Genomic DNA, 12,749 nt, shown 5'->3' on the forward strand with positions numbered 1-12,749 from the left:
AGAGGAAGTGTAATCGCTTCACGCCCTCCGCTTTCTCCCGGAATGTGAAACAGATCTCCATCGGGATCGACGTGCTGCAGAACCGCTTTGATATTTAAGAGGTAAAATCAGCTTCAAGGCATGCCAAAGTCATGCTACCCGTACATTGAGATGGAGCTTCTCAATATGATAGACCAATCAATTCGACAAATAAGCTTATGCGTCTATTGATACATGTGCCACGCCCTCAGTTCGTTCACCGTCCAAACTCTCTCTGAATCTCAAATTTAGCCGCTGCACAACGCACTGATGTTACAGTAGAACTCGAAAGCAGACTCGAGTTACGCACACTTGCCGTTCTGGCAGGTGAGATCATCCGAGCAATCATTCTCCGTGGAGCAGGTGGCACCTATATTTCATCACACTACTTAGTACCACAGACCAAGCGCCAGTCAATCAGTCAACAACAGACAGAGCCGACTTACCGGCGCAGTGACCCGACCAAGAGCACGAAGAGGACGACGAGCCGGAGCTGGAGCTGCTGCCGGATCCCGAAGAAGAGCAGTAGGTCGACGCCTCAGCACCACTGTAGGTGTTGGAGGTGTAGCATTTGCCATTGGCGAAAAGCGCGGTAGCTAGCAGAACGAAGATTAGCGGGCTTGAATTTCCGAGACCGACAAAAGTCGGGTACAATGGAAGGGATTCAACTTACAGTCGACGGTGTACGAGCTCGCCGGGCTGAGGACGATCGACTGGGAGTCGGGAGTCAAGTTGTCCTCGCAGTCGATCTGGGTGTCGCCTCCGTCGGAGTTGGAGCCAGTCCAGATGTCGATGTGCAACTTGCCGGACTTGTAGTCCGTAGCTGTGGCGGGTCAGTACCTGCGTTCTTGGCGTCGATGCAGAGGGGAGATAACGTACTACACTGGGCGCATTCGTCCTCGTACCGAAGGTACTTCTTCAGGTAGGGAAGATAGATGATCTCACACTGCTCAAACTCGCCAGACGCGGAAGCGAAGGTCAAGGGGTCGCTGTAGGTACCGGTACCTGCATACTGTCAGTTCGCTTGTCGCCGTCAGTGTGAGGGCCGTACTTACCACCAGCAGTGTATCCACGGCCACAGTCATAAGCAATGTCCGCACTTGGGGGATCATTGTCAGGATAGCCATAGAAGGTGACCGTCACGTCTGATTCGGTCGAGCAAGCCGCGACGGCGGAGACGAGGCCTGCGAGGGCCATTCCCTTGAAGAGTCTGGGGGCCATGATGGATAAGGTCGAACAGAGATATATTGAATGATGTTGCGAGAGGCGAAGTATGCACGAAGTCTCCCGTTGCTGTCGATACTGGAGAAAGGCCGTTCTGTAGCTGCGCAGCACGCCTCTTTATACACTTCACTTGCTTCGTCGCCTCAATGTCGGCATACCAATACCCCAAGCCCGCATGGCCAGGAGGATGCATGATGGGGCAACCGGCGGTTTCAGTATACGACGGTCAGCGAATCTGCAGCACTCTCAAATCCTTCAACCATGCGATCCATCGCCGATCCTCCATTGCAAGGTAAGTGGTGGGCAAGATGGGGCCGCAGATGTCTCGCTTATTTCACTTTCCGCCGATGGCTTCACCGGCATACCCACTTTTAATGACCAGTCGCAAGTCCAATACTGGAGGCCACTCATCCTGCTCATAGTCTCCGAAAACAATCCAACCCCCTTTCAATAGTTGCTCTAAAGTTTCTAGAAGAACCATCATGCCATCCCGAAACAGCAGCCCGTATAGGGCGCATGGGGTCCGAAACCCCAGTTTCCGTAGAGGGAAATTCGGCCCCCCGCCCACCTATTCTTAGACCCCCTTCTAGAATACTTAGTCTGCAAGATCGGCCCTAATTTATCGTGGCGAGCCAGAGATTCTGAATTCAGCCAATCCAGACGTCGCTGACGGGTCTGGGATGTTGGCTTTGGATTTTCTCCTTCGGGTGAACTGGGTTGCGATTCGTTCGTGGGCTGCAAGGAAGGCACGCCCGATGTCGAAGAAGCAATATCATATCGATGATTGCAATCAGCCTTTCATTTAATTCAAGAAATAAACGTATATCCAGAGACAAGATACTGCAATTGATGATCAAATCTTTAATGATATTCACAACAATTCCCTTCGGATTTGGACAAGCAAAAGGATGGAATAGCACACACCACACCCAACATTTTCAACCACCAAACCATCAAAGCCCAGAAACCCAAGCAACACGGAAAGCTTATCCCCGACCCCAATTAGGAAAATGGGTTGGAGCTGCAATCCTGCAGACCGAGGCAACGAACCAGCGCGACCGGTGAGGCGCGGGCTAAGCCGCTGATCAGCATACATTACCCTTTTATGAGTACAGGAATATAAGCTTTGGCCGTGGCAGGCAGGATCGTGCCATGTTTTGAGATTGATGGATGCGTTCTCCGACTCCGGTCGAAGCTTGGGCTAGTTCCTGTACCTGCCGCACAGTGGAAGGAGCTAGAACAGTATATACTGCATACCTCCTACCCTACCGTATGCTTCGCCTTCTCGAGATTGTGACGCTCGGTTACGGCTACCGCCCCTTCGCTTAGAGGTTGGGTCGGATTCCCTGGGCCCTATCTGGTCTATGGCAGGTGTAGAGAATAGAGGTGGGATAAACGATTACAGCCTGTTTTATACTAGGGAGAGAAATAAGATGAAGGATTTCATTGAAAGTTATTCACATTCTGTGTTCATGCGGTGCACTAAACCCAGAACAACCAACCAGGTGAAACTAATTGAACACTCATATTTTTCTCGCACATGTCATCATAAAACATCATTTCCAACAGACAGGAAAATGAAGAAAGGGGTGGATGTTGTTGTATATATATCATTAAAAAGCTCAAGACATGCGCCGTGACCTTGGATTTGGTTTTTTCTCTCCTCCAAAAGCTGTACATCTCATTCAAACCAGGCGCGGTACCAGGATTGAGACAAAACGTCTAACCAACCCATCTTCTGGCGCTGAGGAAGACACGACCCCATGGGCCAATGTCGCCCCACTCCTCAGCGTTGGGAGGCAGGTAGCTGGCAATGCCGCCCAAGACCGTACGCTCGGGGTGAGGCATGATGGCCAGCACACGACCGTCAGCATTGCGGACACCGGCAATACCCTCAGGACTGCCGTTGGGGTTGGCAGGGTACTTCATAGTGGGCTTGAGAGTAGCGTTGTCCACATAGCGAACGGGGGCCAGACCCTCGGCAACGAAAGACTGAGCGGTAGTACCGGAAGCAGGGGCGAACGAAGCGCGACCTTCTCCGTGAGCGACGGCGATAGGGAAGGAAGAGCCGTCCATGCCGTGGAGAAAGACGCTGGGACGAGACGGGTCGGGATCGGAGATGCGGACCAAGGCGACACGTCCCTCATACTGTTCGCTGGCGTTGCGCTCGAAGCTGGGCCAGTTCTCGGCGCCGGGGATCAACTCCTTGAGACGGGAGAGGAACTGGCAACCGTTGCAGACACCCAGGGCGAAAGTGTCGGGGCGTTGGAAGAAGGACTGGAACTCGTTGCGAGTGTTGTCGTGCAGCAGGACAGACTTGGCCCAACCCTGGCCGGCACCGAGAACATCACCGTAGGAGAAACCACCACAGGCGGCAAGACCGACGAAGCTAGACAAAGAGACGCGGCCGGAGATGACATCCGTCATGTGGACGTCAACGGCAGAGAAGCCGGCCATGTTGAAGGCGAAAGCCATCTCAGCCTGACTGTTGACACCTTGCTCACGCAGAATAGCAACACGGGGCTTGTTGCTGAAGGGCGACATCTGGGTCAGGCTGGTCAAGAGAGGCATGGCCTTATCCTTCGGGTCGAAAGTCGCGTTCCAGGACAAACCAGGATCGGCATCATCAAGAATGCTAGCATACTCTTGGTCAGCGCAGGCAGCATTGTCACGCATCTTCTGCATGTGGTAGGACGTGGCAGCCCAGGTCTGCTGGAGGTTGGCACGGCTGTTGCGGTGAACCAATGTGTGCTTGTGGTAAATGGTGAGGTTCTGCTTAGACTTCTCGGAAACACGACCAATCTTGTGAATCAAGCCAGCAGGAGGCCCGCAGGTGGCGAAGCAAGAGCGGAACTGAATCTCATGCTCCTTGCGGACTTGGAAGACAGCACCCAGTTCCTCGTTGAACAGGGTCTCCACAACATTCTTGGTGTTGGAGCTAGCGCAGATGTTGTCAATCATGATCTCAACACCGCAGCGGCCGGCGAACATCATCTCAGCCAGGGTAGTGAAGAGACCACCATCGGAACGGTCGTGGTATGCCAGAACAATGCCTGCCTCCTGCAACTGCTGAGCGGCATCGAAGAAATCTCTGAAGATCTCGATGTCGCGGATGTCGGGGCATTCGTCTCCAACCTGATTGAAGACCTGAGCAAGAGCGGAACCACCCAGAGCCTTGCGACCGAAAGACAGGTCGACGAACATCAGAACAGTCTCGCCAACGTCCTCAAGACGACGCAGGGCGGGGGTCCAGGTCTTACGGTAGTTGGCAACAGGTGCGAAAGCAGAGATGACAAGAGACATAGGGGCAGTGACTTCCTTGGCCTCCTGGGAAGTCTCATCCTTCCACTTCATCTTCATAGACATGGAGTCCTTTCCGACGGGAATGCTGATGCCAAGCTTGGGGCAAAGCTCCATACCAATAGCCTCCACGGCCTCGTAGATGGCAGCACCCTCACCAGGATGGCTGCTGGCAGACATCCAGTTAGCAGAAAGCTTGACGCGGCTCAAGCGATCAACAAGATCAGCCGCAACAATGTTCATGAGAGACTCAGCCACCGCCATGCGGGCCGAAGCAGCGGGCGAGATGAGGGCAAGTGTAGGCTTCTCACCCATGGCCATGGCCTCACCAGACTTCACGCCCTGAACCAGTGCGGTCGCAGTGACAGCAACGTCGGCCACAGGAGTCTGCCACTTGCCAACCATCTGGTCACGAGCAGTGAGACCACCGACAGTCCGGTCACCGATGGTGATGAGGAAAGACTTAGATCCGACGGCCGGAAGGGACAGAACTCTCTTTGCGGCTTCTCCGAGGAGCTCAAGGGGGTTGGAAGCGAGGGAGGGAAGGTATGTGGAGAGACTAGCATCGACAGCGGGCAGCGTTAACTTGCGGGAGTCGACAACCCGGGTCATCTTAGGAGGCTTGCCGAAAAGAACAGACAACGGCAGGTCGATGGGCTTCGGGTACTCGGTGGACTCGCGGTCCAAGAGAATGAGCCTCTTCTCCTCCTCAGAGGTACCTCCGCCACGGCCGACAACAGAGAAACCGCAACGTTCACGGTTGGCAATTGCGGTGAACTTGTTCATGCTCTCCTCACCAACAGCCATGACGTATCTCTCCTGAGCTTCGCAGCACCAGATCTGCATGGGGCTCATACTCTTGTCGGCACTGTCGATCTCACGAAGCTCAAAAGTGGCACCCAGACCAGAGTCGTGGATGAGCTCAGGAAGGGCATTGGAAAGTCCACCAGCTCCGACGTCGTGAATGAATTTGATGGGGTTGGCGTCGCCCATGGAAGTACAGGCGTTGATGACCTCCTGGGCTCTCCGCTGGACTTCAGCGTTGCCACGCTGGACACTGGCGAAATCGAGATCCGCCGAACCTTCACCCGAAGTGATACTGGATGCAGCGCCTCCACCCAGACCAATGAGCATAGCAGGTCCACCCAGGACAACAAGGTAGGCGCCAGGCTTGACAGCTTCGGGCTTCTTGATGGCGTGCTGGGGTCTGACAGTTCCGACACCACCAGCAATCATGATGGGCTTGTGGTAACCACGAACCTCAGTTTGACCATTGCCAACATCGATTTCGGTCAGAAGGGTACGGAAGTATCCTGAAATGCAGGGACGTCCGAACTCGTTGTTGAAAGCTGCACTTCCGATGGGAGCCTCCAACATAATGTCTAGAGGGCTAGCAATGTGGTTAGGCTTGCCAACATCCAGCTCCCAGGGCTGCTTCAAGCCAGGAATGTTGAGATCAGAGACACAGTATCCGGCAAGACCAGCCTTAGGCTTGGAACCCCGACCCACGGCACCCTCGTCACGGATTTCACCACCGGATCCGGTCGCTGCACCCGGGTAAGGAGAAACAGCAGTAGGGTGGTTGTGGGTTTCGACCTTGGCCAGGAAGTGCACCTGTTCCTTGGTGTGGCCCCATTCTCCGGTAGTCGTGTTGGGGGCCCAGAAAGCGGAGTGATCTCCCTCGAGAACGGCGGCATTATCGCTGTAAGCACTCACGGTGTATTCGGGGTTCTTCTTGTGGGTGTTGCGGATCATGGAAAAGAGACTGTTGGGCATCTGCTTTCCATCAATGACCCAGGAGGCGTTGAACTGCTTGTGACGGCAGTGCTCGGAGTTGACCTGCGCAAACATGAACAACTCAACATCAGTAGGATCACGAGCGAGAGGACCGTTAGGTCCGTAGGCTTCGGCCAAGTAATCGATTTCCGACTCTTCCAATGCCAATCCAAGTCTCTTGTTCGCCTCCTGGAGGACCTCCTTGGGCGACTTGTCGCTGCCGTGAAGAGGGATCGTCTCGAGGGGTTGGGGGCTGTGTTCGGAGAACATCAGGTGAAGATCCGGTTCGTTCTCGCTCATGATCTGGGTCATGCGGTCATGGAGGATATCCTGGAAGCCATCCTTGTACTCGTTGCTTCCGCTATGCAGGCAGGAGATCTTCATACCCCGCTCAATGCGCTTGACGTACTGGCGCAAGCCGCAGACGTGAGAGATACCAGTAGCCTGGGAGCTCCAAGGAGAGATTGTACCCGTGCGAGGAAAGACGTGGAAAACGTCGAAGGAGCCATCTTCAGCGGTGAAGGTCGGGGGGATATCGGTGATATCACCATAGCGGAGGAGCTGCTCCAAGACGGCGCGCTGGGACTCGTCCAAAGGCTGAGAAAGGTGGACATAGTGAATCCATTGGGCACGAACATCGCTGGCTCCAATGCTAGCAGCAACTGCGCGTCCACGCGAGTGGGAGAAGGCGACAGAGCCGGGAATGGCCAAGTAGGTCGAGTTGGAGGCCATTTTGAGGTGGTGCAGAGTGAGTCACTCGGTCGGGGGGGAGCGGGAGGGAGGATAGAGAGGGACGGGTGGCGGAAAGGAGAGGGAAGGATATAGTCGAGTAGACTGGGAATGTGAAGAGAACTAAAGAAGTCCTCTATGAAAGAGGTGTCACAGACACACCTCTAATGAGTGAGTTCAACAGACTGAAGGAAGCGTTTGAGCTGCTTGTCTCTTAGAATCAATCAAAAATTAATCTTTCTGCTCCGTTGACGGAGGGTGCGAAAAACCACCCCGCGCTAGTCTCCTTCCGGCTTATCGTCGCTTCTTATCAGTCACGTGAGTAGCACTTTTCCCCGGAAAACGGCGGCAAACTCGGGCTGCCTGAGGCAGCTGGGCAGAGTCTCTGGCTTTTGCAGCGTGCAGCGCAGGACTCTCTTTGGCGCCCTCGTATTAACTGCAATTCAAAGTTGCAAACTCAGTATATACGGAGTACAGTGCATACTGCTGATTCTTTGGTCTCGCATGTCGCCACACACTCATAAGACCCGCGAAAGCTCTCAGATGCTATCACCTGACCTGGAATTGAAGCTCTGTACTCAGGGTATATGTCGAACAGTCATTGTCCCTTTCGCAAAGGATTTTTCTCGTGGTCTCACGTGTATAATTCCTAGCCAACATAGCGAGCCTTATTTTCTGTCGTTGTGTTTCGATGATGCTCTGGACAAGTTGCTACCCCAATCTGGGGCAGAAAGCTAGGACCACCTATACACCATTCAATATTCTCTCTTTCACTGCCAGTCCCCACTGCAGCTTTAAATGTAGCATAATGGAATGGAACATCCTGGGGATTTATTGGGTCGCGGGGAGGTTTTCCAATTTTCATTACATCTTCATTCCGAGCCTGAGCTCTGGGTTCCTTGCCGTTTCGGGCAACATGCTCCGCGTGCCGCCCTGCCGTCAACCGCGAGTTTCGACCGGCGCTTTGGCAGCCACATCCAATCCTCACCACCTTAGCACGGGACGAGTTCATCCAGTTCCAGGCCAGACATTGGCTTTTCCACTTATCCCAACCGCCTCCATCGATAGACTTTTGTGTAAGATTCAGCATCAGGCCATGCGGAGTCAAATTTCCACCCTATGAACGTTTACGTGGCTGGCAGCCACGCCGTCACATGGCCTCGTAGGCTAGTCACCAGTTCTGCCCTGCATCTTTAGTGATCTTCCAGATCACATCAACTAGCTCTCGGACAGGCTACTTCTCAGGATGCGCCTAGTCGACGCTCAGAGACAAGCACTGCGGTGCCCTTGATTTATTTATGTTCCAAGGTCGCGATTCGAGGTATGTATTGTGTGCGTGCACGTGCATCACATATCGTACCTCACTTAGCTACGGAGTACCTGTGCGCAAACGTAGTTCTATCAGAGATACCCAACAGATCCTTGATCATGGCACGACTTGTATATAGCATTTCTTACAGAGGTTGAGAACCCCTTGCAATTGAATCATCAACCCAAGTCGGATCAGAGATGATAATCTAATCGGGGCCTCGAGCCATATTGCCAGAAGTGGTTAGCTCCGTCTACCGAGTCGGGAAATATGGCCTCTGCGGCTGTGGACCCGGGCTGGCGGGTTGCCTTTTCATTTTACCTTTTGCCATCTAATCTGTTGGTGTGTAGGTTCTCGCGGCATCTTGACCGACTCATCAAAGTTTTTCATTGCTCATGTGGTAGTTTCTATAGCATTGTGGCTATAGGTCATTTCTATAAATGCAGTCATGTAGTCTGCCCATCGACACCATGTTTCTTATCACATCAACCTCACAGACTGTGGTATCCGTCTCTGAACCGTCTCCGAACAGTCTCTCTTCACACTCAAAATATGGAGCCTCTAGAACGAGTCAAGACCCATAATGACTATCCCCGCCGAACCCACTCGATGGCGTCTGATCCGAATTCGGATCCCTTGGACCTACCATATCGAGAGGTGAACGATAGTGCCAACATGGAAGAATATACTACGGAAACAACAACCGGGGAGATAATCAAACCCGTGCGGTCTGCCCTGACAGGACAGGATGAAGACTGGAGGCTGGTCACCTTCAGCATCGATGATCCGGAGAACCCCAAGAACTGGTCCAAAGCATACAAGTGGTACTGTACCATGGTCGTTTCGTTCACTTGCTTCGTGGTCGCTTTCTCAAGCAGTGTTATCACCGCCGATATAGAAGGACCCGCAAAAACATTTGGCGTTTCCAGAGAGGTTAGTCTGGTCGTGGTGACGGTCTTCGTTATTGGGTTTGGAGTCGGTAAGTCGCATCCTGATTGGAAGTCTTTGTATACTACCATATCACTGAGCTCAGAGTGACTGACTGGTTGCCTGTAGGTCCCATGGTGTTCGCCCCTCTGTCGGAGATTGTAGGCCGCAGACTCGTCTATGCATCCACCTTGCTCTTGGCCGTCATCTTCGTCATTCCATGTGCTGTTGCGCCCAATATTGCGACCCTTATAGTTTGCAGAGCAATTGATGGCATTGCATTCAGCGCCCCGATGACACTGGTAGGCGGTACACTCGCCGATCTCTGGAAAAACGAAGAACGAGGCGTCCCGATGGCAGCCTTCTCAGCCAGTCCTTTCCTTGGTCCCGCCATTGGGCCTCTCGCTGGTGGCTACCTTGCTGATGCAACAAATTGGAAATGGCTCTACTGGTTGCAGTTGATCCTTGCCTTTGTGGCTTGGGTGCTGATCACGTTCACTGTCCCTGAGACCTATGCGCCTACCCTGCTGAAGCGACGGGCGAAGAAGCTCAGAAAGGAAAAGGATGACCCCAAGTACGTCACTGAGATGGAGCTGGATGCTAGACCGTTGGCGGAGAGATTGCGAATGACTCTGTTCCGTCCCTTCCAACTTCTCTGTCTGGAACCCATTGTTTTGTTCATGGCTCTCTACATGTCGGTCCTGTACGGCCTGCTGTACATGTTCTTCGTTGCGTGAGTATTTGTCCCCTAGATTGGTACAGAGCGAATCTTCTAACTCTCTTCCCCGCAGCTACCCGGTTGTTTATCAAGGTGGCAAAGGTTGGAGCGCCGGATCCACGGGTTTGATGTTCATCCCTCTCGCTATCGGCGTTCTCATGAGCGCTGCATGTGCACCATTTGTGAACAAGCACTACTTGTCACTGTACAAGAAGTATAATGGAAAGCCCCCGGCTGAAGCTCGTCTGATCCCGATGATGTTCTCCTGCTGGCTTATTCCGATCGGACTCTTCATCTTCGCTTGGACCTCCTATCCCAGACTTCATTGGATCGGTCCTGCCATCGGAGGCTGGCCAGTCGGTTTTGGTTTCATTTTCTTGTATAACTCGGCCAATAATTATCTCGGTAAGTCACACCAAGCACTTTCAGTGAGGATCAGTCACTCATACAATTATAGTGGATACCTATCAGCACCAGGCCGCCTCCGCCCTTGCCGCCAAGACATTCATTCGCTCCATCTGGGGTGCATCTACTGTTCTCTTCACTGAGCAAATGTACGCCCGACTCGGCTACCAGTGGGCAAGCTCTCTGCTTGCTTTCATCGCCCTCGCCTGCTGTGCGATCCCGTATGTCTTCTATTTCAAGGGGGCGTCTATTCGTCGTTTCTCCAAGTTCGCTTTTAGCGACGACGAAGAACAGGGAGAGAAGCATTAGAGGGCGATTTTTATCGATCGCTTGCTGGATAGCGCACTGCGCTCTTAGATTGAATTCTTGGCATGTTGAGCACGATGTACACTAATCAGATGTTTGATGACGCGTTGCAAGTTATGATTTATGTCGATACTAAGCACACTAGAAAACTGTTAATAGATATTTAATAGATATTAGTTAATGCATTACATACATTTAGTGGATAGCTGCTCATCCTGCAAATAAGCTTAGACATAACCATATATTTGGGTCGTGGTCTGAGGCCGTTTATGCGGCCTGTGTCCAAGACATGTCTAGTCATTTAGGATGGCACAACCCATCATCCGATCCTTGACTCGTTTTCACCGAAATTAATGTAAACTCTATGCCCGAGATTTGACAGCATGCTTTTCCCGCATTTAGATGTTTCCTCCGACATCCGACCTCCGACATCCCCAGTGAAAAGCCCAGTGATGACGAGGCCTCTCCACTTGGTCTCGAATGCTCATAGCTCGCCCTATGGCTGCGTATACCTACACAAGGTTTATCGTTGCCTTTGCTTCGGACTTAAAACATTACATATTCGCCCACATTATCCCGCTATCTCCTCGCTCTTATCCCAGAAAGCCACTCCGAAGCTCTCCACCCAACTCAACAAGCATCATGCGCACCGCCACAATTCTTTCATCAGCGCTCCTCGCAGCAACAGCACTGGCACAGACTCCTGCAGGGAGCTGGCCAGCAACGCAAGTCAATCTAAGCGCCTCGTTCGGAAACGAGACCGTCACTCCCGGTCTATGGATCAATCCCGACGGTATGGCACTCAATACATCACAGCCTTTCAAACCACGAGACTCCTTCAACAAACTAACCGAATCGCTCTATAGATGTGACCTCGTCTCCATCTATCTACCCCGGCAACGTCAAGCATGCCTACCCCGGAACCTACATGATCCTGATGCTTGACCTCAACATCCCCGACTCCGACGTCACCACAGCAGCCAAGTACTCCACCCTTGTCCCTGGACTGACAACCAATACCACCACTCGTCTGCACTGGTGGGGCGGAAACTACACCTTGGAAGGTCGAACCTTCGTCAACGCAAGCGATGCCCTGGCACCGTATACCGCCCCGCGACCCAGGGACAGCACTGAGCATACGTATACAATCTATCTCTTCAACCAGCCAAAGGGCTATGTTCCGCCTGCTGCGGCTGTTGAGGGCTTGTACTATGATCAAACCACGAATGCACGATTCAATTTCAGTTTGGCTCCTGTTGTGGCGGCGGTGGGTCGGCCGGTGGCAGCGACGTACTTTGTTAGTTCGGCGACTGCTTAGGGAGAAGGAAGTATAGTTGTAGCGGGTCCTGTGATACTGGTGGTTGATCGGCAAGACTGTCAGGTGGCAAGGGGTGGGTAGTGGTGTCAGTTTGTAAGAGCTAAAGCCTTCAGCAATCACTCATTTTATCTATCATGAGAGCTCTCGACGGAAGGTCTACTGCTCGGTCCGTTCACTGCCGGTTCTTAGCTATTTCCTCTGAAGGTCAGTCCTTCGTAGCTGAATTGATCACCATCCACTTTTGCCATGAGGTGTCTGATCTTCAATCGTGCCTTGAAAATTGCTGTCCTTATATTCGTCTTCTTGCTGCCAGGTATGCAATCCTACAGGTCTGTATACATCATGTGTTTTGGGATCCAACTAGATGCCAGGGGTCGACATTTCAAGGATACCGCCTCTATACGTGGGTGGGAATTATCGTTTCTGTAAAAGCTTCACCACTGCCTCATGATCATTCATCAACGCCTTGTCGAGTGGCGTGCAGCCTTCGCGGTCTTTCACGTCTACATCCACTTTGTCTGTTGCAAGCAGAAGCTTTACTACTGCCTCGTGGCCCTCCTCTGCCGCCAAGAGCAGTGGTGTCCGGCCTAATCTATCCTGATCCTTAAAATTCACATCAACCTTCTCTGTTGCAAGCAGAAGCTTGACCACTGCCTCGTGGCCCCATTGGGCTGCCAGGGAAAATGGTGTCCGGCCAGATCGATCCGGAAAGTTGATAT

The 12,749-nt window shown here is 52.7% G+C and overlaps 5 protein-coding genes across 5 annotated transcripts; 2 read left to right on the forward strand and 3 right to left on the reverse strand.

Moving 5' to 3' along the window:
* Positions 1-131: 131 nt before the first annotated feature.
* BO82DRAFT_359262 (uncharacterized protein) lies at positions 132-1,380 on the reverse strand. The gene is made up of 5 exons (XM_025636531.1): positions 1,074-1,380; positions 898-1,023; positions 692-841; positions 465-614; positions 132-388 (listed from the first exon to the last, which is right to left on the reverse strand). The coding sequence occupies exons 1-5, from the start codon at positions 1,237-1,239 to the stop codon at positions 321-323; spliced, it is 660 nt and encodes a 219-aa protein (XP_025486523.1). The 5' UTR covers positions 1,240-1,380; the 3' UTR covers positions 132-320.
* A 1,291-nt stretch (positions 1,381-2,671) lies between these two features.
* On the reverse strand, positions 2,672-7,252 carry BO82DRAFT_359264 (phosphoribosylformylglycinamidine synthase). The gene has a single exon (XM_025636532.1). The coding sequence runs from the start codon at positions 7,048-7,050 to the stop codon at positions 2,965-2,967; it is 4,086 nt and encodes a 1,361-aa protein (XP_025486524.1). The 5' UTR covers positions 7,051-7,252; the 3' UTR covers positions 2,672-2,964.
* A 1,449-nt stretch (positions 7,253-8,701) lies between these two features.
* On the forward strand, positions 8,702-10,852 carry BO82DRAFT_396250 (MFS transporter). Its single transcript, XM_025638829.1, has 4 exons — positions 8,702-9,335; positions 9,413-10,016; positions 10,075-10,406; positions 10,459-10,852. The coding sequence occupies exons 1-4, from the start codon at positions 8,909-8,911 to the stop codon at positions 10,713-10,715; spliced, it is 1,620 nt and encodes a 539-aa protein (XP_025486525.1). The 5' UTR covers positions 8,702-8,908; the 3' UTR covers positions 10,716-10,852.
* A 502-nt stretch (positions 10,853-11,354) lies between these two features.
* BO82DRAFT_407274 (YbhB/YbcL family Raf kinase inhibitor-like protein) lies at positions 11,355-12,030 on the forward strand (the record flags this gene model as incomplete). Its single annotated transcript, XM_025639624.1, has 2 exons — positions 11,355-11,505; positions 11,579-12,030. The coding sequence occupies 2 exons, from the start codon at positions 11,355-11,357 to the stop codon at positions 12,028-12,030; spliced, it is 603 nt and encodes a 200-aa protein (XP_025486526.1).
* Positions 12,031-12,444: 414 nt separating this feature from the next.
* BO82DRAFT_426457 (ankyrin repeat domain-containing protein) lies at positions 12,445-12,749 on the reverse strand (the record flags this gene model as incomplete). The annotated part of the gene is made up of 1 exon (XM_025640362.1): positions 12,445-12,749. A coding segment is annotated over one exon (305 nt), but the record flags the coding sequence as incomplete, so codon positions are not given.

This window comes from Aspergillus uvarum (assembly GCF_003184745.1).
Source record: "Aspergillus uvarum CBS 121591 unplaced genomic scaffold BO82scaffold_88, whole genome shotgun sequence".
Taxonomy (NCBI): Eukaryota; Fungi; Ascomycota; class Eurotiomycetes; order Eurotiales; family Aspergillaceae; genus Aspergillus; species Aspergillus uvarum.

Bases quoted from the DNA above. Each gene is read 5' to 3' on its own strand.
- BO82DRAFT_396250 (XM_025638829.1), top strand. From the start codon at position 8,909: ATGGAGCCTCTAGAACGAGTCAAGACCCATAATGACTATCCCCGCCGA. The intron at 10,017-10,074 runs GTGAGTATTTGT...TCTTCCCCGCAG, and splicing joins CTGTACATGTTCTTCGTTGC to CTACCCGGTTGTTTATCAAG. The intron at 10,407-10,458 runs GTAAGTCACACC...ATACAATTATAG, and splicing joins CTCGGCCAATAATTATCTCG to TGGATACCTATCAGCACCAG.
- BO82DRAFT_359264 (XM_025636532.1), bottom strand. From the start codon at position 7,050: ATGGCCTCCAACTCGACCTACTTGGCCATTCCCGGCTCTGTCGCCTTC.
- BO82DRAFT_359262 (XM_025636531.1), bottom strand. From the start codon at position 1,239: ATGGCCCCCAGACTCTTCAAGGGAATGGCCCTCGCAGGCCTCGTCTCC. The intron at 842-897 runs GTACGTTATCTC...GACCCGCCACAG, and splicing joins GGACGAATGCGCCCAGTGTA to CTACGGACTACAAGTCCGGC. The intron at 389-464 runs GTAAGTCGGCTC...GATGAAATATAG, and splicing joins TTGGTCGGGTCACTGCGCCG to GTGCCACCTGCTCCACGGAG.